This window comes from Leuciscus leuciscus (assembly GCF_965113295.1).
Source record: "Leuciscus leuciscus genome assembly, chromosome: 24".
NCBI classification, from domain to species: Eukaryota; Metazoa; Chordata; class Actinopteri; order Cypriniformes; family Leuciscidae; genus Leuciscus; species Leuciscus leuciscus.
Window position 1 is genome coordinate 4,383,083 of NC_138723.1, and position 26,360 is coordinate 4,409,442.

Sequence of the window (26,360 nt, forward strand, 5' to 3'; positions counted from 1 at the left end):
GCTGATATGTTATTTATTTTCATTTATTTGAGATCAAGTTTCCCTTAAACATCCAGTAAAAACAAGATAACTGTGGTTGGTCACTTTATTTTCCTGGTGGTTTTTGGCATGTAGATCTGAAACTGATAACAACAGTCTTTCAGTGATATCGAGGTGTCTGATGGTGGATTTCACACTTCTTGTGCGCATCATTTCTACTTTGTCATGTCTTGTGGAGCCGTTGGTGTCTGCAGAGGAACATACATATGTCCACATGTGATCTGGCCCTCTGAAGGCCCTGGACTGACTGCTTGAAATTTAGCTAAGAAACCTCATGAATATGCAGATATCGCATGTGTCTTTTCATGACCTTGTTTGGTGGATGGTAACAGGCTTTGAATGGATTGCCAAAGGCATTGTGGGTACAGCGAATATATGATACACTCCTGAGAACAGACGTCCCATGAGTCTCTGCTGCATAATGATATTGGTGAGATGCACATCAGTCTTATATTACAATGCACATGGACAAGGTCAGCGAGACCGGAAACGCTACGCCAGCAGAGGCTCATCTACTGGATGTGTGTGAACGTCACATGATGGCGGATTCTTCTGAATCTGAAGCATCATATCTTAATAATCTCTAATAGTCTGTTTTTTTCGTTATATATAATCATGGAGCAGAAACAGTGCTCACCGACAGAGAGATGTTTGAATCTGTGGAGAGCTGAACTGGGTTTTCCTAACGATCACCTTCAGAGTCTCATTAACACCACACACACACACACACACACACACACACACTGATGCGTGTGTTTGTGTCTGAGCAGAGCGTGTGGAAATCACATTCCCCTCTGAGCAGCATCTGATTTCCCAGCCGTCCACATCACACACATCTTTCTGTGTGTTTTCCTCCTCTGTTTGAGAGCTTAATGAGCATTTGAAAGCTAATGAGCAGACATCTGAGATTACTCAAAAACATGCCATCACCCTCTCTCCTGATCACTGCACACTTTAATGTGTGTGCTTCATATGCTGATATGATACACACATCTCAATTCTGTACAAAAACCAATAAGTTGTTGGAATGTCATTGCATTAGAGAACAAAATATCAAAGCAAGGGTTATTTATTGTAAAGAACATCACAGGCGTGATGTGTAGTGTTCAGGAGTGATGTGTAGTGTTCGGGTGTGATGTGTAGTGTTCGGGTGTGATGTGTAGTGTTCAGGAGTGATGTGTAGTGTTCAGGCGTGATGTGTAGTGTTCAGGAGTGATGTGTAGTGTGATGTGTAGTGTTCAGGAGTGATGTGTAGTGTTCAGGTGTGATGTGTAGTGTTCAGGAGTGATGTGTAGTGTGATGTGTAGTGTTCAGGAGTGATGTGTAGTGTTCAGGCGTGATGTGTAGTGTTCAGGAGTGATGTGTAGTGTTCAGGAGTGATGTGTAGTGTTCAGGAGTGATGTGTAGTGTGATGTGTAGTGTTCAGGAGTGATGTGTAGTGTTCAGGAGTGATGTGTAGTGTGATGTGTAGTGTTCAGGAGTGATGTGTAGTGTTCAGGCGTGATGTGTAGTGTTCAGGAGTGATGTGTAGTGTTCAGGCGTGATGTGTAGTGTTTGCGAGTGTTGTGTAGTGTTCGGGTGTGATGTGTAGTGTTCAGGTGTGATGTGTAGTGTTCAGGAGTGATGTGTAGTGTTCAGGCGTGATGTGTAGTGTTCAGGTGTGATGTGTAGTGTTCAGGAGTGATGTGTAGTGTTCAGGCGTGATGTGTAGTGTTCAGGAGTGATGTGTAGTGTTCAGGTGTGATGTGTAGTGTTCAGGCGTGATGTGTAGTGTTCAGGTGTGATGTGTAGTGTTCAGGTGTGATGTGTAGTGTGATGTGTAGTGTTCAGGTGTGATGTGTAGTGTTCAGGAGTGATGTGTAGTGTTCAGGACTGATGTGTAGTGTTCAGGAGTGATGTGTAGTGTTCAGGTGTGATGTGTAGTGTTCGGGTGTGATGTGTAGTGTTCAGGTGTGATGTGTAGTGTTCAGGTGTGATGTGTAGTGTTCAGGTGTGATGTGTAGTGTTCAGGAGTGATGTGTAGTGTTCAGGTGTGATGTGTAGTGTTCAGGTGTGATGTGTAGTGTTCAGGAGTGATGTGTAGTGTTCAGGTGTTATGTGTAGTGTTCAGGAGTGATGTGTAGTGTTCAGGAGTGATGTGTAGTGTTCAGGTGTTATGTGTAGTGTTCAGGAGTGATGTGTAGTGTTCAGGAGTGATGTGTAGTGTTCAGGTGTGATGTGTAGTGTTCAGGTGTGATGTGTAGTGTTCAGGAGTGATATGTAGTGTGATGTGTAGTGTTCAGGAGTGAGGTGTAGTGTTCAGGAGTGATGTGTAGTGTTCGGGTGTGATGTGTAGTGTTCGGGTGTGATGTGTAGTGTTCGGGTGTGATGTGTAGTGTTCAGGTGTGATGTGTAGTGTTCAGGAGTGATGTGTAGTGTGATGTGTAGTGTTCAGGAGTGATGTGTAGTGTTCAGGTGTGATGTGTGGTGTGATGTGTAGTGTTCAGGAGTGATGTGTAGTGTTCAGGAGTGATGTGTACTGTGATGTGTAGTGTTCAGGAGTGATGTGTAGTGTGATGTGATGTGTAGTGTTCAGGAGTGATGTGTAGTGTGATGTGTAGTGTGATGTGAAGTGAGACATGGTGTTGCAGGACATGTGTCTCTCATGAGGGATTCAGCACCAGTGAGCCTGTGTTTGTTTGTCCTTTCTGCTTCAACAGCTCACAGTGAACATCTCAAACCCCATAGAGAACAACACACACACACACACACACACACACACACACACACATACTGAGCACAATGACCTGCCCAATGTCACTCGGTAGGTCTAATGTTCATTGACTGTGAGTTTGAAAATATGATACAAGCTCCAGTTTACTAAACATTGAAGAATCAATGTGTCCATATCTTATATTCTTTGTGAATCAGCGCTTCTTTCTGTGCTTTTGTGTTGTTTTTTGCTTATTGTCATGGTTGATTTACTGAATTTAATTGCCTGTGCTGAGTAGATGTGTGTAATTGCATTAGTATCAGAAAATAAGCTATAAAAGCACATGCTTTATCATTGGGACTCACAGAAGCAAGACTTCAGTTGTTTAATCAGGGGAGTGCTGTATATACCTTTATATCCTCTAGAAACAAAAGCCTAGGTTGAATACCTTCCCTCTTCAGAGAAATCATATTGTATATATTGATGTTATATATCAGACATTAGCAGTGATCTAGTGTCTTGAATTGATTTGTTACCATAATTGGTTACCACAATATAGTCCATTCTTTCCTTGGATTGGCTGTTTCAGAATATTCAGCATTGATAGAGACACTGAATTGTTATGCCATGTCACATCAGTGAAATTAAAGTTCACAAAATAACATCCTGTGGCTGAACTTGTTTCAGCGGGATAATATGGGATCACCGTATCCATGAAAAACACATGGAATGTTGCCTCAGATTTAACCCAAACTGAGACAGGTCTTAGAAGGTGGGATGGCTTTACTCCTAGAATTGGTAACACTTTCATTTGATTGTCCACTTTAGACATTCTCTCATTTTAGACTATAAGTAACTTTGCAACTGCATGTCAGCTAACTCTCATTAGAGTATTAGTAGACTGTCTGCTTAATATCTACTAACACTTTATTGTGATGCTCCTCAACAGACATTAAACTGACTATAAGTTTGCAACTACATGTAAACTTATTCTACTAACCCGAACCCTATAACCTAGAACAGTCTACTAATACTAGATTTAGTTGACATGTATTGAAAATTAATGAGAGTTAGTTGACATGTAGTTGCAAAGTTAGTTATAGTTATTAGAATGTAGGGCGGGGCATTGCACCAATTACACGATTCCATTTGATTTGGAATCACAAGCTTGCGAAACGACTCGATCCAATATCGATTAATTGGGGGCCAATCAGGTATATGGCAAACTTCCTCAAGGAAAAAATCTCTCCCAACTAATGCTGTAAACTATATAGGGAACCACAGTTGGCATCGCTATAATATTAAAGGTTAAAATGAACTACTTATATTTAAATTACACATAAGGAAGTTTTTATAATAATTACACTATAATAATGCATTTTTAATGACATATTATGTTTCGTTTTTTTTTTTTATATAAACATTTAAATAGTGGCTGTCATATAAACATGACGTATGCAAACATACATAACATATTAAAGAACAGTTTAAGTAAAAATACAGTGAATAAGCAATGTGAGCACTATGCATATATTTAGCAAAATCCTCCTCTCTAAATAATTTTTCTGGCTGACTATCGAGTTTTTGGTCATTGAATGGCTTTCCTGATGTAAATGTGACGTTACGTGACATTGTTATTGACGTCTTTCTGCGGTTGAAACGCTGATTTAACGGTGATATGTATTTCAGTAAGTTGTTCTGTATCTTTCAACATTCCTTCTGATCATGTTCATTCATGTTTATGTGGTGTTGTAACAGGTAAAGCAGAAGAGATGATCAGGTCACGTGCGCTCCGCTTCAATTGAGGCATTTATTGTTTGAATTTTGTAATAAAACTGACAATTTAAAAGCTGAGACTTTGTTTCATAATCATGTGTAACAAAGCACAAAGCTGTTTGTGATTTATTGGATGGGAGGTGCTCTACAAGCTTATGAACAGCATACACTGAAAGATTGATTAGTGGGATTTAAGAATCAATATCGGTTCTTCAAAAATGAGATGATTAAAATCGAGAAATGTATATGTTTTAACCCAGCCCTAGTAGAAAGTCTATCGAAACAAAGTGTAACCCAAGATTTTGTGTGAAAAACTGCCTATTGTAGGTGTCCATAAGGATTGAGGAATCATGGGTAGATGTTCTTCAGGAGCAGCTTAAGTATTCCTAACCTTCTCATAACCAGTGCAACCATTATAACGTGTCGATTTTGACAATAATCATTATATTTTATGTTTTCCCTTCACCTGCCAGTCATTCTCCCTCTCTCTCCAGACGAGGCCTGGCCGAGTTTCGGTCTTGATGTGGTCTCTTCAGGGTCTCTTCAGGGTCTCTTTTCAGGGTCTCTTCAGGGTCTCTTTTCAGGGTCTCTTCAGAGTCTCTTCAGGGTCTCTTCAGGGTCTCTTCAGGGTCTCTCTTCAGGGTCTCTTCAGGGTCTCTTCAGGGTCTCTTCAGGGTCTCTTTTCAGGGTCTCTTCAGGGTCTCTTCAGGGTCTCTTTTCAGGGTCTCTTCAGGGTCTCTTCAGGGTCTCTTCGGGGTCTCTTCAGGCTCTCTTCAGGTTCTCTTCAGGCTCTCTTCAGGCTCTCTTCAGGCTCTCTTCAGGGTCTCTTCAGGGTCTCTTCAGGGTCTCTTTTCAGGGTCTCTTCAGGGTCTCTTTTCAGGGTCTCTTTTCAGGGTCTCTTTTCAGGGTCTCTTCAGGGTCTCTTCAGGGTCTCTTCAGGCTCTCTTTTCAGGGTCTCTTCAGGCTCTCTTTTCAGGGTCTCTTCAGGGTCTCTTTTCAGGGTCTCTTCAGGGTCTCTTTAGGGTCTCTTCAGGGTCTCTTTAGGCTCTCTTCAGGGTCTCTTTAGGGTCTCTTCAGACTCTCTTTAGGCTCTCTTTTCAGGGTCTCTTCAGGGTCTCTTTTCAGGGTCTCTTTTCAGGCTCTCTTCAGGCTCTCTTCAGGCTCTCTTCAGGGTCTCTTTTCAGGGTCTCTTCAGGTTCTCTTCAGGCTCTCTTCAGGGTCTCTTCAGGGTCTCTTCGCTTTTTACAGTTTACTTATCTTTTCATTGTAATTCTTAATGCTGAAGCCATTCACAGTATCAATAATTGGTTTTAAAGAGTATTTCAAGGGTCACTAGCCGCGTTTCCATTACCCTTCAAATTGCGCAAATTGAAATTGCGAATTGAAAATACGCTTAATGGAAACACGTCAATTTCGCAAAAACTCCCATTTATCGCAAAAAAGTTTTTACGCTCTCATGAGGTGGTTTTTCAGGCAATTCGAAAAATGAATATTTCGCAAAACTGCAATGGAAACAGTTTTTGCGCATTTACAGTCACCTGACTTAGAAGACGCAGTGTGTTTGAAGTCCATGTATAGCTACGCAAATAATAATAATTTTATATTATTTTATTATAACATTTAATAGGCTATATTTAGAAGAGGCTTTTATGCAAAAAAGGAACAAAGCTGAGCGTGGAGCGCGCACTGCATGACACGGAGGCGCGGCCGCAAACACTTGCATTTTCCTATCAACAGTGGAAACAACTTATACTCTATCATTTCTGGTCAGACAGAAAATAATAATACATTATTCTCAACCACTTTTATTTGTGTAAACTCACAATAACAAGAAAATGCTGTGCTTTTGTAAAATAAAAGAAACAATCAGACGCACATGATCTCCGTAAACTGGGGCGCGAGAACTGAAACAAAATATAGCCTGTGTAGGCTAAAGCTTGAAATGTCCACTTTAAAACGAACAAATTCGAATCGAAAGCTAATACCTTCTGATTATGTAGGCTAATCCGTATGAAAGTTGCATTTCTCTCTAAAAGCGCATCTGATAACAGCGGAGATGGAGATGTGATTTTAGCCGACACTTAGAAAACAATAGTTTATTAATTATATTAATGGCTCTTCTCATTCAGCACTGCGGGAAATACATCAATTCCAGTTTCTAATTTGGCCTTAGAAAACCAGTAAAATCGACATGTTTTCCATATTAATTTGTGAATATTTTAAATGTTTAATAAAGGGGCAAAAAGTCATAAATAAAGCACAGCAGTTGTGTGTAGCCAGTTCAAATAAAAATTTTGGTGTTCAACTTGTTTTAAGAAGACAACAACCGTTCATTTTTCGTTTTTCAATTAGGGGTTAAAAAAGGAAAAACAAATAGACACAAAAGTTGCCTACATGGATCATTTGGACAGAACACGAGACAGAATTATTTATTAAATTCATAAAAGAAACAATAATTAGCCTATAGGAATACTGGATTCTAAATCTCAAAGAAATGCCACAATCGGAGCAGAAATGAGGGCGAAACACCCAGAAACTCCTTATATGTGTCGTTCGGGGGTCTTTCCCTGCCATTAATGCTTGGATAACACGCCACGTCTCCTTCCATTAATAATAATAATAATGTCTAATGCGGTGGCTGTGATATTATAACCAACGTCCGTTGCCGTGATTTTTGGAATGACTTATCGCGAGAGAAAAAAAGACGTTTTAGTCGCATAACATCGGTTAATGGAAACGCCGTCATTTCGCAATAGTTTTTTATCGATATTTAGATAATAGCGCAAAACATTTGCGCAAATCTGTAATGGAAACGCGGCTACTGTCTGTGCTTCTTCTGCACAGCTCAGGTGAGACTAATTGTTTTGAAGATGTTGGAAACAAAAGGGTTTTCCTCACACATCTGTCCCCTGATCCCGGTTGCGTTCCCACTGTGGCCGTGGCAGGACAGTCATTAACTGGTCTTTCAGCCTGCTGGAGCACGACACGACCTCACACTCTTTAACATTAACTTGTGCTGTTCAAACTTCACACTATTAGTGCTCAAGTTTATATTCTAGATCTACAGATTCATAGAGATCACAGAGACTGAGGTTGAATAGACTGTGAATATACCCTGGTGAAAAATCCAGCATAAACTGGCATGACATCCAGGCTGTTTTATACTGGTCTAGCTGGTGGACGAGCAACAGTCATGCGGGAACATGTGCGACTCTAAAGACTTATCCTAGACTTTGGACGGATGAGAAACACATTGTCGGGTTAGAAGACTGAAATTATCCTTCAAATATCCTGTCTTCTGTTTTTTTAACAAATCACACCCTGGTTATACACATGTCAACATCACAGCAATGTTGTAATTCGTGTAATTAGTTTAATTAATTCCTAATTATGTTCAGGAAGTGTTTGGGGGCATCTATATATTATCCAGTAGATTATTATGGTCATCAGTGAGCCCTCTCTCCAAGCAGGCAATCCTGTCATGGTTACGCCTGGCAAAATATTAACTAGTAAAGTGAGATTGCCCTTCAAAAAATGTTGATATTATTATTACTAATTATGATGAGCAATCCCTAGCCACATATCAAATGCAAAAACTCATGTGCGAACGAGGTGTAAAATGAGAAACAGCTGTGTTTCTCCATCTGACATCTGTAAACATAATCATCAGGGCGCTGAAGTGTGTGTAACAACCTTCTAATGCCAGTGTCTCTGTTTGTAATGGTTTGCTTCAGAATTAGTCACTCGGCTTCTTTTGTAAAAACTTCCTCTCTCATTTAAAGTGTGTATGGTTTGCTGACGTAAAACCTTTGAAGAATGTTTAAAAGTGATATGTCCGTACAGGTCCATTGGAACAGGAAATCACTCCCAGAGAACAATCGTGCCGCACGAGAAGTCCTTGCCGTTTTTCACAGCCCGAAGCGATGAGTTCTGCTCTTTACACACATTGCTCAAGACACACATTAGTTTCCCTCTGGTTATGCTGAGAGAGACGTCAAACGAGTGGTTGCCGTGGTTACAGATAAACAGAGCTCTGAGGGCATTGCTGCAGCGCTGACTGGGCATGTGTGTGAAGTGAATCAGGTAAGCTGTGAGAGAGGTGAGGTGTGTGTTATCAGACACACTTCCTCGGCTCTCTGAATCATGCCACGCCAGAACTAACACTGGCAGACTGGAGTTGTGCAATTCTAGGCTTTCTCTGGTGTATCGATCCAGTTTGTTCTGCTGTTCTGCTATCTACTGTGAGAGTGAATTAGTTCTCTGGAAACTGAAAGTGGCAGATCTTTCAAAAGTGAAAATTCTCTCATAAATTTACTCATAACCGGACGTTCTTTCTTACATGATACAGAAGAGGAGAACATTTTGATAATGTACCAGTTGCTCTTTTAAAAATAAAAATGACAATTTGATGCTTGTAAGCTTCGGGAACTGACTTTCATGGTGCTTTTGCATTGAAGCTTGAACAGTTCAGTCCCTGTTAACTCTAATAAAACTGCATGCAAAAGAGCAACAGAAGCAAGTCAATGAAGACAGAATTATTATTTTTTTAGCATGAACTATCCCTTTAGTTGCCTCTCTGTGTTTCATTTGTTTGAATATTGAGTTTATGTCCTGTGACATGAACATGTTGTGTGGCACATAATCTTCATCTGTGTGTCTTCCCATATACGCCTAGTACGCATGTTGCGTTGCTCCCAGGAGTGATTTAGGGCTGTGTTTTAGTTTCGTTTTTTGATTTTGGCCTCCAATGATGCCGCTTTCCGATTGTTTTCTTTTAAAGCGGTGCGCTCTCACCCGTACGCAACATCTAAATCATTCGAATCATGTAACGTCACATAAAAGCGCATTGAGCTGTGAAAGAGATGCTGTTCAACATGTGGCTTTCTGTCCACGCGATCCAAGATGGAGAGAAACACGGACAAGTATAGGCTACTTTGGGCTTCTGGTGTGCTCCTGAACTGACAAATACACACAAAAAATGTCAAAATGTCCGTCTTTGGGACTTTTTTGACCTAAACGCATTCAGTTATGTCTTTAGTGAACAAACAACTATAGGGCCCTATTTTAACGATCTGAAACGCAAGTATCAAGCGCGAAACGCAAGTAACTTTGTGTGCGGGTCTCGGGCGCTGTTGCTATTATACCGGCGGGATAAATGACTCTTCCGCCCGACGCAAATCTAAAATATGTTGGTCTGAAGTAGCTTCATTACTCATAGGTGTGGTTTGGGCGTAACGTGATATAAACCAATCAGAGCGACATCTCACATTCCCTTTAAGAGCAGGCGCGCTTGTTCCATGGCGGATGCTATTATAACAGCGGATTTGCCAGACGCACGCCAGGAGCGGTTCACAGCCGAGGAGACCGTCGTTCTCGTCAGGGCCGTAAAACACAGAGAAGTGACATTGAAGTTGGAGAAACACACACAAATCAGCTTCGGTTAAACAGGCGTATAATAATTTGGGTAAATGTGTAAGCTAGATTTATGCCTATTTTTTCACATCTTCATGGACACAACAATGATTTCCCTCGTGTGGTAATATTTTTCCTTGTAATAATGTATGGTTTTCTAAAAATGAGAACTGCTGCATCTGTGTGTAGATGAGAGAAGCAAAGTGTATGTGCGTTGTGCACACGCTACATTGATTGGCCAAGCATGCGCCCTTAAAATAGCATATGAATAACATGCGCAACTCTAGACTACGTTTTTCCTGGTCAGTGGAGGAATTGTTTTCTGAAACTGCAAAATAGCACCAGGGAACGTTTGTGCCGGAACACGCCTCCTCTTTTCGCTGAACCGCCCCCGGGAGCGCAAATGCATTTCCTAGTTTACCGACGTGCGTCTGTGGAGGGAAAAGTCCGCTGTGCGCGGGTGCAAAATAGGAATGATACATGCGTCGGTGTACAAAGTCAATTGCGCTGGGTGCAAGATAGGGCCCTATGTGTGCTTGTGGTCTGTGCATTCGGTCTTAAAGTGACAGCAGCCTAATAAACCTGCTGCTCTCTCTGTCATTTAAGTTTAATCAAACAACAAAAGAAAACAAGAGAGTATTGCATTACTGAACGTTTCAACTCACAGTTGTTTGTGGACAGTGAAACTGCTCTGAAAGTGTAGATTAAGGGGTGGGGGGTCATTTTGTGACAGGGACTGTCTTCAACTGATTCTAGCCTTTAAGCAAACAGCAGTGCTGTACATCACAAATGCTGTTATCACACACATTTCACAGCATTGTTTGAAAGATAAAGCTGTCAGATATGCTGTGCCTTGAGCTCACAGCGCTCCCTGAGTCACATCAGCCCTGCAGTATGAGTCAGCAGAACACTGAGTCTGTACACCTGAGACCACAAACCCATCTCGAAGAACACAGTATGCCTCCGTGTGTGTGAAGGTAGCGACTGGAGTGTATTGGGCTGCCTGTGAGGGTGTGTGTGCACTGCCGGATCTCCTCGTCCGCTGCAGAAACTGCTGGTCCAGCAGAAGCACAGAGGCTTGCACTGCAGCATGAATGATGATGATGCAGTGTCTGTGCAGAGCTGGCGTCTCTGGTTTCTTCCCAACAGCAAAAAAAAATGAAATGTAACCAAATCGATGCAGCAGTGCCCCTGAAAGCGCTCGCTCGGGAACGAGACCGGAGCGCTGCTGCATTGCAGTGGATACGCGTCTGCACCTTATTTTTAGGGAGCGTTTATTTTAAGACTCACTGCGTCTTGCAGCTTTTCCTACCGACAGAGAAACCTGCACACTTAGGTGACATTACATACATTTTGGAACTTTAAATGCCCAGTGGTGTGACGAGTTTTACCATGTTTCTTACCTTTACTATTAACTACTATGCATGCCACTTTTATGATCACATTGTAATTAAGAGACGCATTTAATATTTGTGTTTTCAATATCCATTTGTCGCACTGTAGGACCATTTGTAATGAACTAGTGAAAGATATGCACTGTCCTTTTTTATATTCATATTAGTTTTAAGGCAAGACACGGCAGGCAAAAACATTGTTGTTTTTTTACCGGTCAATTTTGAGATTTTGGGATATTTGTCTTCAATAACATGTCTTCTTTCAGACTTGTGGTGAAAAAAAGTCAGAAATACACATTTAGGTCTTTATTTTACTACACTTTGTCTGTTTTATCAGCAACCAATCGTGAAAGTAAAAGGGCTGAATGCACAATCTCATTGGCTGATGATAAATCTTTAAAGCCCGTTTTCTCAAAATGACTTTTCTCTCATACTCCAAGTCCGAAATCTCCACTTCAGTAGCAACTATATACACCAAACTTTCCAGTCTTGTACCTAGTTATATTATGAAGACATTTACTGAGGGATTTGTAAATATATTATTCCTAGCCTGATTTATATAGCATTTTATTCCAAAAAACATGGCGAAAATAATTTTTTTAAGGCTATTGACCGTATATTCTGATTTACAGGATAACAAAAGTAGCGATTATTGACCGATATATTTGTACATCTCTAGTTTTAACCCTAAGATCTTGATAACAGAAAGTCCATGGACTTGTTATGTGTCAACTCCACATAACCATCCCAATCCTTAACCACTGTAAACATGGACTTCCAGATTAACAAAACCTTCTTTATGACCAGGTCAGAGTTCATTAACATGTAAAAAGACCCGAGTACAAGCATGAAGTTCCCTCAGCAATCCAATGTTCCCTCACTCCTCTCCTTGGCTCGTCACTCATGTTTGCGGCCAGACTTCGACTGCATTGAGAGAGGTGCTCATACGTGAGCTGAATGAATATGCTTCTGTCTCTTCTGTCACCTTGAAAAGACTCAGATGTTCTCCTGCTGTTTTGATGACACTTCCACTTCACCGAGGTGCCCGTCAATGTGAGCGCGGGATGCCAAGATGCCAACATCACATGAATAGTGTCTATTTAAAGTCTTGTCGTTCTACTTACAGTCTTTTCATTCGGCGTTTTCTTTCAGGCACTTGATGGTCAGTCATATGCAAATGCACGTCACTTTCCCTTCCTCAGAAAACACTGAACGCTGTTGTTATGTGACGGATGATCAAATGTGCCTGATCACTAATGCTGCAGGTTTAATGGGAGTGAAAAACGGCAATTAGATTAACGGGACAAAAGCAATCTGTTACGCTGTCAATTATTCATGCGGTTCTGGTTGTCTCAAACATCAGCAGTTCGGATGGTAAAGATTGAATTACATTGAGCTCAAAGGCAGAACGTCTCCTGCTTCAGTGGTCACCTGATGGGGTCTGTGACCTATGAAATCACAACGAAACTAACTGGATTATCTGCCAGGATGAAGGCTGAGTTTTATTCTAGCCTTGAAGTATCCCCAGCGTTCAGTGGCTCATGTCTCGCACCGACAGTGTGGAAGGGAAGTCAGGACGGCCGGATGTGGCCTCGTGTTCCGGCCCATAAACCAGAGTAACTTGATGTCAGAGGTGGTTAGAGATGGCCATCAATATTTCCTGGTGGAATTGGTTTGGTGCTTAAAGCAGAAAAGAGAGCCATTAGTGTGCGATCATGAAGTCGCTTCGGGAGGTTCTCGGTCAGGAATTCACGGTTGGGTTGACCGTCCCTTTCTCAGAATGGTGACAGATTCAGAAGGATTGCGGATGTGTGTGTGTGCGTGTGTGTGTGTGTGTGTGTGTGCGTGCCTGTGTGTGTGTGTGTGTGTGTGTGTGTGTGTGTGTGTGCGTGTGGGTGAGGGTGTGTGGACAGAACGATACTGATACTGCTTCCTTTGAGAAAGAAGTGCACTTAAGCATACTTTAAAAAAAGTACGTATTACAGAAATAATGTGCTTTAAAGGAATATACTTAAGTTATGTACCTGCATGTTATTTACAATTAAATAAATGTATTATAGTTTCAATTTATATTAAATGCATTTAGCTGAGCATTACAGTGATTTTTTGACCCACTTAATTAGGACATAAGTACATCTGGTAAACTTTATAATACAGTTCCTTCATTAATGAATAACTACACAGGAACAAATGAGTAATGAGCATATTTTGATAATGACTCAAGTGTTACTACATCCTTCTAAAGGAATTACTAATTATTTGGATCAGTTTTCTAAAGTGAACATCATGGGAGCACACTAGTAATGACTAAAGTGTTACCAAATTAATAGGGAAGGAATTACTATCCAAAACCTTACAAAAACCTCAAACGCTCACCATAACTTCATTACTAATGAGTTGCCATGATCTTCACTTTAGAGTTAATTATACATTATGCGTTATTCACATTAATTATGAACCTGTATACAGTAGTAGTTCTCAGGGAGGCATGAAAAAATAGTAGTTATTGATTAGCTAATAGTGAACTACTTTCTGAGCGCTATTACTACTAATTCATTAATCAGTTTCTTGTTAGTTAATAGTAGTTGCTAAAGTGTTAATAATGTGTTACTCATTTGTTCCTGTGTTATTACTCATTATTTGACGGAACAATATTCCAAAGTGTTACTGTGCAAATATGAAATTTCATACTTCTTTTTTCTATTGAAATATGGTACTGACAAGCTTTTATGGTAAACTAATGTCATTTCTATTGATACCTTTATGTCATGTATTTAAATATATTTATAATTACACATTTGGAATGAAAAAGTTGCAATTTAGTACATTTAAAATATATTAACTTAAAATATAATTACACTATAGTGACTAACTATAGTGAATAAAATTATAATCAAGAGAATAATTGTATATCTTTAGAACATGACAAAAGATTATTATATCATAATAATTTAAAATGTCCTTTAAAGTTAAACCTTTAATTTCGCATTATTACAAAATAAGTGTAAGAAACAGTCATAAACACTCTCTTTAAGTACACTTAAGTAGCCTTTTATTTCATTAATGTTATATATCTGACAGAACAGATTTTTAAAAATGTACTTTTATGATTTGAGGTGCACCTTCAGTCCAGTGAAGCGCTCCTGTTTCCCGCTGGTCGGAGTGTGAGCGCTCCTGTTTCCCGCTGGTCAGAGCGCTCACCGCTGCGCTGATGACGTGTTAGAGACTCGATGCCAGGCGTGACGTCACGTGCGCAGTGAACTCGTGCGCTGCCGTAGAGGTGCTCATTTAAAAATGATGATGAGCAGAGGTTTTGCAGATGGGAAGTGCAGAGGAAGGCTGTCGGTCCAGAGTGCTCGGGGAAACACTTTGTCATCGCAGTGGCTATCGACACACCGGAGTCATGCGCTTTCACATATCCAGATATTATCGCAATGTTACAGGTATGCAGGGATATTATTTGATGTTGTCTGACTTGCGATTTCTTGAAATAGTTTGACATTTACAAGGTTGCCTGAGCTGTTTTCATTTTGAAATTGTCACTTGCTTTAAACTAAATTGGTATGTTGCATGATAGTCCATTGCTGCTTTGTAAGTATTTGAAACATTGAAACATTGGTGCTCATCTTTTGCTCTGTGTAGGCGCGTAATGAAGTCGCTGTTTGGTTGAGAATGATTGCTCTACCTGTGCACTCACATTCTTTTTGTAGTGAAATGCGATGACCCTGCATTTACTTCAGTCTGATCAATAGCTCTCTTCTAATATTTCGCAGATGTTTTGTAAAGGTCGTTTGGATCAGACACACGTATTGTGCATGTCACCAGACGCTTTTAAATTCTTGATCTCAGATTAGTGTTACACCTGAATAAGATCCTCTGGGGTAAACCTGCTCCTTTCTCAGTGCTCTGATGTGTTGTGTTGTTCTGTGCAGCGGCCACCAGCACCACTCCCTCGGCCAAGACCTCCAGTCACATGACGCCCTGCAGCGAGAGCGAGAGAAAGTTCTGCGTGAATGGAGGGAAATGCTACACGCTGGAGGTCACACCGGGAAACATCAGACACCTCTGCAGGTACAGCTCACATCCGCACGTGTGTTACAGGTGCAACACTGAGACTGTCATTCTGCTGATCTTAGATGAGGTTTAATTAATGAATGACCTTTGCAACACCAAGGTTTGGTTCTCAAGCAATGTATGGAGTGATACAATGAATATCTTCAATGCAATGTTGGATAACGTATGAAATGCATGATTGTAAATGTCAAACCATGTTGCAAGCGGAGGTTTTCTGCGTGCATGACTTACTGTCCAATCCAGTGAATAAGCATAAACCGTAGTGCTGATGTCAGGGCTCTGTTCTCATCAGTAAGCACTGCAGTCGAGAGACAGACAGCAGCGCTCCTCGGGGACTGGAGATCTGTGGTCACGTGACCCTTAACCAACATGTGGAATTAGTGCTAAGTCAAGTATGACTGTACTAGTGCTCATAACAATGTGATCAGACATTGTGAAACTAAGATTAAAGCTGAGTGTGTGCATCATCCTGCAGCATTTGTGCTCCAGACATGAATAATTCCTCATGTTGAGGAGATTTAAGATATCGGATGCACTGATTTTCACTGCACTACAGATGCACATTGAAGGAGGCATATCTAGAGACCAGAAGATCACAGAGGATGGATTTTTTTCATTGGAGACAACCACCCAGTAATCCTTGACCATCACCTAGCAACACCCTGGCAACCAGCCACAACACCGCAGCATCAAAGCGACTGTTGGATGTCCGAGCATCATTCACCTTTTCTTCAAGCAATGCGACATATCGAGTTGATCTTGTTAACGTTTCTCATCACTTTTGATGAATCTGAAACAGTTTGAAATGCCTGAGGACCGGAATACCAACACAATCTCAAGTTGCGGAAAATCATAACTAATTTACATTTTAGAGAATTGGTGGCAAATTAATTTCATTCGTATGTTTTTGTACGATCTTCTTATGCCCCAGTGATGGTTGTGTTCTGGGGTTTGGGAGGAACTTCATACTCCCTTTTTCTAAAGAATTCACATCATATGAATTGATATAAAACAGCGACCTCATAAAATTGTTCTGATTTCCCGTGAGATTGGGTTAGGTATACTCTCAGCTGCTGACAGCGACGTTTGGATGAATATGTGCTGCACGCTTTCCACTCAATAACAAACAGCAGTTCAGAAAGCATCTGATCATAGTGATGATGTGGATATGTTTGCACCAGCTCTGCGATTTAGCACTCCAGTCACATCAAGTCTCGTTTATTTACACTGCACTTAATGTCGCTTTCCATTGTTCATGTTTTCACTCGTGTCTTAATTTGACGGACTGAACGGAAGAAATAAACCGGAGAAGATTTCCACACCGAAGAAGGCGGAGCCTCAGAGCCACACCTACCTATTGCATCATCGCCATGGACCAATGGCAGTTTGAAGATTTTGACTAGACGGAAAGTTCAAGAAATGTCAGAATTTGTTTAAAATATCACATCAGTTTTTTTTCCGATTACACTTGAAGTACACTACCTTTCAAAAGTTTGGGGTCAGTAAGAATTTTTATTTTATTTTTGGGGGAAATAAATAAAATAAATCAATACTTTTATTCATCAAGGATGAGTTAAACTGATCAAAAGTTACAGTAAAGACATTTATAACGTTAGAAAATATTCTATTTTAAATAAATGCTGTTCTTTTGAACTTTCTATTCATCAAAGAATTTTGAAAAAAATGTGTACTCAACAGTTTTCAACATTGAAAATAATAATGAATGTTTCTTGAGCATCAAATCATCATATCAGAATGATTTCTGAAGGATCATGTGACTCTGAAGACTGGAGTAATGATGCTGAAAATTCAGCTTTGATCACAGGAATAAATTACAGTTTAAAATATATTAAAATAGAAAACAGTCATTTTAAATTGTCATAATATTTCACAATATTACTGGGGGTTTTTTAATTAATTTTTTATCAAATCAATGCAGCCTTGGTGAGCAGAAGATACTTCTTTTAAAAACATTAAAAAAATCTTACTGACCCCAAACTTATGAACGGTAGTGTATACCAGGGCCTGTTGAGAAAGACAGCTGCCCAGCTGTTGAGCCCCTTTCAGGAGAACAGCTGGAGCTCTACGGCTGTGTGTGGGTGTGTGTGGCAGGAGTGCTCTTAATGTCATCAGAGAGCAGTTGGTCAGCTGAAAGATCAAGACTGGAACAATCTCAACCCTGGACCTTTTTTTTTTTCTTCTTCTTCTTCTTCTTCTTTTTAACCATAAAATAAGTGAAATGATGACGTGACAGCAGAAGTGAATCCGGAGGGGCAGCTCACGTTTGTGAAGAGCAGAGAATATCCCCTGTTCTTGAACCGATCATGACCCATGCGTGTGTTTGTCTAGTGTTGTAGTGTAATGTTGTGTTGTGATGTGATGTGTTGTGCTGTGTTCATCCTCTCTCTAACCTAGGTGCCTTCCAGGATTCACAGGGAACCGCTGTCATACCAGAGACCCTGTGAGAGTCGTAGACCCCAAACGTATGTGCAGTCAGTGAACGCCCCCTTCACCCCCAAACACACACTCCATCGCCGCTGTTTCTGCGCTGCCTCGCCACCTCCGCCATTTAGAAAGCACTCTTTCTGTCAGAGTTTGCCAGGCCGCCCATCTGTCCCGGCGTCAGATGTGGACAGGTGCACGATGGGCTGCCAACATTTACCCCAGAGATACTCCCCACTCTTCAGAGACTAGTCATGTCTAAACTGTTAATTGGCTCTTGGAACCCAGGCGGACGTTTGCGAGACATTCAGCGAGCAACACCGGAGACACGCGTGTGTGAGGGGGACTTTTGGGTGTCAAACTCACTTCCTGTCTTCCTCTCTTTCTCTCTGTGACTTCTGTCTTTCCCTCTCAGGTGCCCCAATGAGTTTACTGGTGATCGCTGCCAAAGCTACGTAATGGCCAGCTTCTACAGTACGTCTATTTCCTCTTCCTGTCTGTGCTTGGATTGGAGCATGCTCAATCAGCGCTACCTCCTGTTGCTTTGGTTTTGTGTTTTTGACCAACGGGTAGTCAGATCAGACAGATCAGATATTTTTTATGTTTTCCATTCCTTCTCTTTGCATGTTTAGCTTTTATTAATCTAGTTTTGTTATGTTGGATGCTAGTTAGCTGACAATAGTTAGACAGGGTTGACATCCATCAGTCTGGACACGTTAGTTATTAGGGGAGATCGGGTTTGTCCTCATTCACATCATCTTTGACTTTTTCGGGAGTAGATGAGATGAGTGTATGAAGCTCTGTCGCAGACAACATCACACCACCTGGCTCAAGAGGTTATGAACTGACTTTACTCTCAGCTTATCAACATGTTTAGTGAGCTAGTCATCATGAATACCTAAGTCCTGTGAACCTGTGCCAAGGGTCACTCTCAAGAAATTGTTATAAGTGTCATTCTCAGTGTTGATAGTTAACTAAAACTATAAAAAATATGTTATGCTAATTAAAATAAAACTAAAATAAAATGTGAATTTTAGATGAAAAAATTTAAATCTAAAGAAAATTTGAAATGTTGCCTTGGCAAGTACTAACATTAATAAAACGTCTCAGGTTACGGCTCTAATCCTGGTTCCCTGAGAAGGGGAACAAGACATTGTGTCTTGAAATTATGCGATGGGGAACGCCATTAGCAAGACCGGTGTCTGAAACATGTGTGAAAAACATGGCAATTTATTGGCTGACGACAGTCCATGATGTCACAAGCGGAGCGCTGTTAAGTATCACAGGGTGTCTGTAATACACGTCATCAACTTTTTTGTCTGAGGCAGGCCAAAGGCATGGCAATGAGACGCAGTGTTCCTCTTCTCAGGAACCAAGTTTACAGTCGTAACCTGAGACGTTACTTTTCAAAGTCGAACACCGACACTTGAGTAAACCTTAAGTAAAGACACTCTACCTAAGATCCGCTTTAGCTAGCGCTTCGTCTTTTCCTTTTAGCACTAGACCATAGTTTGTGACAGATAACAAGGAGGGAAGCCCCGCAGACGAACTTCCTCTACTTGTTAGCATTTAAAGCCAGGCCACAGTAGAGCACCCATCAAAGGGGTGCGACATCCCAACTTGAAAACCCGACAGCAGTTGGGGAGGGAGGGAAATGAAGAAGAGAAAATCTGAACGGCCCTACAGATCTCAAATCACCTAGCATCAACCCTTAAGGCCATCCAAAGGGGAGATATGTCTCAGACAAGATAAAGGCAGTCTGCTTTTTCTTTAGTTTGCCAATAATTCTCATCCAGCATAAGCCAACCCCAAGGAGGACGCAGAGAAGCTTATGCCCTACATAAAATACCCCAGTACTCTGGGGGAGAGCAGCTCAACCCTGAATAAAATATAGGTACTTCTCCAGGACACACTATAGTTAGCGCTTTACTCTAGTGCTAACTATAGCATGCAATAGATAACCAGGAGGGACGCACACAGGCAGTCTACCTCTACCTGGCATGTTCTTGAACATGGGTCATATTAGAGAGGCCTATAAATCACCCATCCCAAGGGGAGCATACATCCCTACTTCAAGACACAACAGTAGTTGGGGAGCAAGGTAAACGAGGTATAGGGAATCTATACTGCCCTTACTCCATTCACCCTGCATCAGCCCTACAGGGGTATCCACCAAACAATACAACATAGCCAAGCATACAGTTCTACTTTAGACATAGGGGAGAATATAGCTGACCCTGGAAAAAGATACCTCAGGATTTCAGAGAGATGCCAGAGATGATAAACCTCTGCCCTCAACCACTGATCAATGCCATTCTCACCTTGGGGGCATGTGAAGGATGTCCTCAGGCATGTGCCCATCCTAACACCTAATCTGAAGTATTTTAGCCGGAAAAAAGTGCCGGCATACATAAGCCATCAAGCACTGCTTAGCGTACAATATGAAACATGCAACAGAGAGAGTGCTTTCAGATTTCTGTTTTCCTGATAACCAAAACCTGCTCCATTTCTTTGCCGGTTTGGCAATGGTTGCTTTGAACTCCTCCCTTAGGAGGGGTCCATGAAAGATAATGTAGAGTCTCTACATTAGGGCAATATACTGTAGGCTCTATAGCAAGGTCTTCAATATTCAAGTCAAGTCACCTTCATTTATATAGCACTTTTAACAATATGGACTGACGGGTTACGGGTGCTCCGCTTGTGACGTCATGGACTGTCGTCAGCCAAGTAATTGGCGTTTGTCAGACGTGCTTCAGACACCAGTCAGGCTGATGGCAACCCAGGTGCAAACTGGCTTAAGACATGCTTTTTTGGGTGTTAAATAATGGCACAAATACCAGTACATTGACTACGGCAAACATTTAGATACTCTCCTCCCGTAAATATTGCATCTGAAAGGGAAAGCTCCTACCAATGCATATGCAATCAGCTGCAAAAGGATTTGTCCAGGCCTTTTCATTTATTTTTCATCTTGACAAATCCTGACAGTAGTTTTTTTTTAACCCCATAAGAGCGTTAGTAAATCTGAGAATCTTCTCTGAGAATGACTCTTCTTAAACTATTGACGTGACCTACAGGACCACAGAAATAACCACAATTCCCTTAATTGCTTAAAGGGATAGTTCCCCCAAAAATTAGAATCATCCCATGATTTACTCACCCTCAAGCCATCCTAGGTGTACTGTATATGACTATCGTTTTTCAGACAAATACAATTGGAGATATATATACATATCATTGCTCTTTCCAGCTTTACAATGGCAGTGAATGGCGGTCCTGATTTTGAAGTCCAAAACAGTGCGTCCATCCATCATAAAAGAAGTCCATACGGCTCCATGGGGTTAATGAAGGCCATCAGAAGCAAAGCCATGGGTTTTTGTAAGGAAAATATCCATATTTAAAATGTTTAATACTAAAATAACTAGCTTCTGGCAGACGGCCATACACATTAATTTAAGGCAAAAGAGTAACCCCTGTTTTAAATATTCATAATTTTCTTACAAACAGCCATGGCTTTACTTCAGAGGGCCTTTATTAACCCCTGGAGCCATATGAATTACTTTTATGATGGATGGATGGACTTTTTTGGACTTCAAAATCGCATCCTCCATTTACTGCCATTATAAAGCTTGGAGGAGCCAGGATATTTTTACTATAACTCTGACTGTGTTCGTCTAAAAGAAGAAAGTCACATATACCTAGGATGGGGTGATTTTCATTTTTGGGTGAACTATCCCTTTAAGACACAGAGCCGTGTAACAAGACCTGAGACCCATCAATGATCACAGTGGAACTTGCTCAAAAGAGAGTTCCACCTATTGTATTGAACTGGACATCTATATCATACATTTGGGTGATATTCATTATCATTTCTGCATTTCAAATAGGACAGTGAGCAGACAGAAAATCTCCATTGATCAACTAAAGTGCTAAAATAGCTACTGCACACTTACTGGAGATCTGCAATGACAATCAATTCTCAGCTATTAATAATATTTGCTAATGTGTCCTTCAGAGAATGACCTTCATCAGTAGGTGCTCTGGTTCAGTGCCAGTGGTTTTATCACGACACGCTGCTCGCAGGAAAGATCAGGGCTATCAGTTTATGAGCAAATCATTGGGCCTCTAACAACACATCATTATTAGGTTATTAGCATTACAGTTAAACAATTGATATCATTTTAATTGGTGATTTAACCTTGTAATGACACTCCAACTTTATGTCTGTAGTGCCATTTTATGCCTTCTGAAATAACAGGATTATATTTCTGCAAACCTGTTCTTAATGTATAGAGTAGGAGATCACATTCTGCCACTGTTAATCTCTCAAACTTTGACGGGCTCAGGGATCAGTCCAACAAGCAACAGCTTCCGACCGTCAGATAGTTTAGGAAACCGAGAGATGCATGTGTTTAACAGCATGTTTAACAAGTGCTGGTGTAATCACATGAATTAACTGAGTCTGACTCTGTCTGTATAGTGAAATGTGTGGAGGATCAGTGTATATAATGACGTGAGCGCAGTGACGTCTGCATGTGCATGTCCTTGTGTCATAACGATGACCAACCATAAGTGTCTGTATATAGAGATGTACATCACTATATACGTGTGATAAACCATCCATATATCTCTTAATGATTTCTAAAAGCATTAAATGATGCATTGTCATGGTGGGTTTAAAGTCAAACAGAATAGGTTTGAATCATTTCTGCTGTCAAATATGTATCTGTGTATGTGTGTAATGTACCATGCAATATATACATGCTGAGAAGACTTCAGGTATATGGTGTTTTTGGAGGAGTTTGAGGTGGAGCTGATCTGCGTGTTTGTGTGCAGTCAGTCAGAGTTGACATCACCGCTCAACTGTTTTTTGTTTGTTTGTGTTTTGCTTTCTTTTCATCACCTTGTCTGCCTTGGCAGAACATCTTGGGATTGAATTTATGGGTATGAATCGTTCTTTCCTCCTAGTTTGCAGATTCGTAGGTCTAGAAGCTTGAGCCTGTTTCCTTCAACTTCAGCTGGTTTCCTTTTGCTCATGAAGGGATCAAACAGCCATAACAGATGATTGGAGATTGACATCATTATTCTTTATTATATTAATTTGCTTAGAGCCACTCTGCAGGTTTCTAGGGTTTTAGACAAGAAAGTGGATATCCACTCCGAAGCATGTGACGTGCGGGGGGGCATTAGCCTGCATGCTAGGAAGGATGTTGTTAATAATTCATCAAGACCTCTGATATCTTCCATTCAAGGCAGATATGAAAAGCTCTCTCACACACACTCACACACACACACACACACACACACAGAGAGAGAGAGAGACAGCTAAATTTCACACACAGTTCAGCGGTGCAGAAGAGAAGCCGTACTGCAGTAGTTATGCTGTGTTTAGATCCCTTCAGCTTTGCTTTGCCCTCCATTCATGCATCCCTCTATCTTCAGCATGACATCTCATTCCTCACTTTCTTCTTGGTTTTCTCCCCCTTTTTCTACTTCTCATCAGTGTTTTATCAATGTCTGTACATAGTGATTGCCGTTGTGTTGTGTGCATCAAGAATGTGTTTGCTATACTCTAAAAACAGCGATTCAAGATAGAAGTTTCTAAATCAAACGAGTGGTAGCGTTTGCTCACAGGCTTCAATACGCTGATTTCACGCAGCCGCCATTTTGAAATCGAAAGTGAGGCTCCGGTGGGAAGAACCCCGGAAGTAAAGATAAACAACAATGCCTTGGATTACCAACCTGAAGCTGCTGCCGCGATTTACACTATTGGATGTTAATATTCAATATAGGATATGTATATAGTTAATTCCTGCTTCTGATTTTACATTCTGAATTATATATAAAAAAAATATTTTATTTATAAATGAATTTCACTGTATATAGTCTAAAGTATGAAAGAAATGTATGTACATTTTTAGAATTGACACAACATCATTAAACACAACAATACGCCATCGCATTCACAACTCACCTGTGATTAAAGGCGACACTTCCGGTTTTCTTCCCACCGGAGCCTCGCTTTCGATTTCAAAATAACGGCTGCGTGAAATCAGCGTATACGCTTTGTGTGACGGGAACCTACAGTATTCTGTGCCTTTAAGACCCCATGAAGAAATTGAACATTTTAAAGCAGATAAAATGGGCCAAAAATATTGATGACATCATCGTGCACTCAGGGGCGTACACAATTTTGTGTCCAGTCAAAATTGATTAGCTGTGTTTAATTAGGGTTGGTGCTAAAACCTGCAGCAAACTGGCCCTCCAGGGTCAGGACTGGACACCCCTGCCCTAATAACACCATGACTAAACTAAACAAAAGGGGGGGAAAGCTGTGGTTGCCAGAACTGGTAAAGAGAAAGCTACAAGATTACCCAAAATGCATCACATGTAGCTTTTCCACAAGCTGATGCAAATAAAGGAAGGTGTACAGTCATACAACACCATCATGACACTAAAATGATGCAATAAACATTTAACGACATAACATAACATAACATAACATAAAACCCTAATGTACATAACTGATGAGAATAAAATAAGACAAAATGGCAATGATAACAGTATTTTACTGTAAAATTACATGAAATGTCACAGTTTTTCATGCCATGTAAACTAAAGGGGAGGAGCCCTTTTCTATGTCCCACTCAAGCTTCCTTCAAACTGCGCATCAACAAAGGAAAGAAAAATATACTCGTCAAACATTTTCATGGGGTCTTTAGCATGAAACAACACATAATGACACATTCCCCAGCCAACCAGTTTGTGAGTCTGTGAGTTTGTGCTGCTACCAGTTCATGACTTTTTATTAAAGCCTTTAGCATTCCATATCTATTGACCATTCACAAAAATATACATAAAAATAGTTGCTGAAGGCTTCAATAAATTCAGTCCGTCACTGTTGTGATCTAAACCTCATAATGAAATGAGTGAAATGCATGAGTGTTGAGTGTTGCAGGCATCCCAGAGGCCTCAGGCCCGGCCGGGATTGCATTTCATGTCATTTGTGACGACATGATGATTTTCTGAACTGACCTTGAATTAGCCTGTCCTGTTGTCCCATCCCCTCTCAGCAAAACTACATCCTGAGATCAATAAACCCTGTCTAATTAAAGCATCAGCGGCACGGGAAACATACATGTGTGCTAGCTTATGTTCTTACTTGGAAATCAGTTGAAATAACATTGTTATTATAAAATAATGATTCCAAGTAAGAATATGACTGAGATGTAATGTGTGTGTGTGTGTGTGTTCAAGCTTGAAAAGCAGTCTGTCCTCTCTTCCAGAAGCTGAGGAGCTCTATCAGAAACGCGTTTTGACTATAACAGGCATCTGCATCGCTCTTCTAGTTGTTGGCATCATGTGTGTGGTGGCTTACTGCAAAACAAAGTAATTCACTTTTTGAAACGTCTGTTTGTACTAAGTTACTTTGTACACTTAGTTTGTACTAATTTTTTACTCAAAAACTAAAATGAGCCATATTAATTATTGATTCGATATCTGATCTCCTAAAGTCTAAGAGCTGTTCTTTTTACATTTTTTTTTTGCGCGCGTAGAAAACAGAGGAAAAAGCTGCATGACCGCTTGCGGCAAAGTTTGCGAGAGCGAAACGCTGCGGCCAAAGGCGCTCAGCCGCCCCAGCCTCCACCCGAACACCTGCAGCTGGTCAATGTGAGTGTGGTCACTGCATCTCAAACATCACGCTGACATGATACAACTATTTTAAAATCAAATCAAATGTTTAAAACATTGGTTAAAAACACAGCGCCCCCTTTTTGGGGATTTTAGATAATTCATTCTTAGAAAAATGGTGCCATTTATGTTAATGCCGTCAGTGTTAAAGGATTAGTTCACTTCAGAATTAAAATTTCCTGATGATTTACTCTCCCCCACGTCATCCAAGATGTTTATCTCTTTCTTTCTTCAGTCGAAAAGAAATTAAGGTTTTTGAGGAAAACATTCCAGGATGTTTCTCCATATAGTGACTTCAATGGAGTCCAACGGGTTGAAGGTCCAGATGTGAGTTTCAGTGCAGCTTCAAAGTCTCGACACGATCCAGCCGAGGAATAAGAGTCTTATCTGGACAAACCATTGGCCATTTTCTAAACAAAATAAACCATTACATACTTTTTAACCACAAATGCTGGTCTTGCACTAGCTGTGATACGACACACATTACATAATCACGTTGAAGGGTAGGCGGAAGTACGGACCTAGTGTTTACAAAGCAAACATGCAAAGACTAAGTCAAACGCCATTTACAAAAATAAAATAAAAATAAAATGTAAAACCACGATGTCGGATCATTTTGAAGTTGGAGGAGAAAATGAAATGGAGTTTTTCGCCCTACATTTTTAAACTGGAACACGCGTGACCTTTCAACGTGATCACAGCTAGTGCAAGACCAGCATTTGTGGTTAAAAAGTATATAAATGTTTATTTTGTTTAGAAAATGTCCGCTGGTTTGTCTAGATAAGACTCTTATTCCTCGGCTGGATCGTGTCGAGACTTTGAAGCTGCACTGAAACTCA

At 40.7% G+C, this 26,360-nt stretch overlaps 1 protein-coding gene across 8 annotated transcripts in view; it reads left to right on the top strand.

The window, feature by feature from the left end:
* nrg1 (neuregulin 1) overlaps positions 1 to 26,360 on the top strand; it is a 90,208-nt gene that overhangs the window by 56,101 nt on the left and 7,747 nt on the right. For 3 of the 8 annotated variants that reach the window (XM_082157339.1, XM_082157346.1, XM_082157345.1), the window contains 5 exons: positions 15,246 to 15,384; positions 18,245 to 18,303; positions 22,750 to 22,773; positions 25,116 to 25,218; positions 25,386 to 25,500. In XM_082157339.1, the coding sequence (XP_082013465.1) occupies positions 15,246 to 15,384; positions 18,245 to 18,303; positions 22,750 to 22,773; positions 25,116 to 25,218; positions 25,386 to 25,500 (440 nt within the window). Of the gene's footprint in view, positions 1 to 15,245; positions 15,385 to 17,802; positions 17,871 to 18,244; positions 18,304 to 22,749; positions 22,774 to 25,115; positions 25,219 to 25,385; positions 25,501 to 26,360 lie in introns of all 8 variants that reach the window. The other 5 variants (XM_082157340.1, XM_082157343.1, XM_082157341.1 and 2 more) reach the window with 5 other exon arrangements.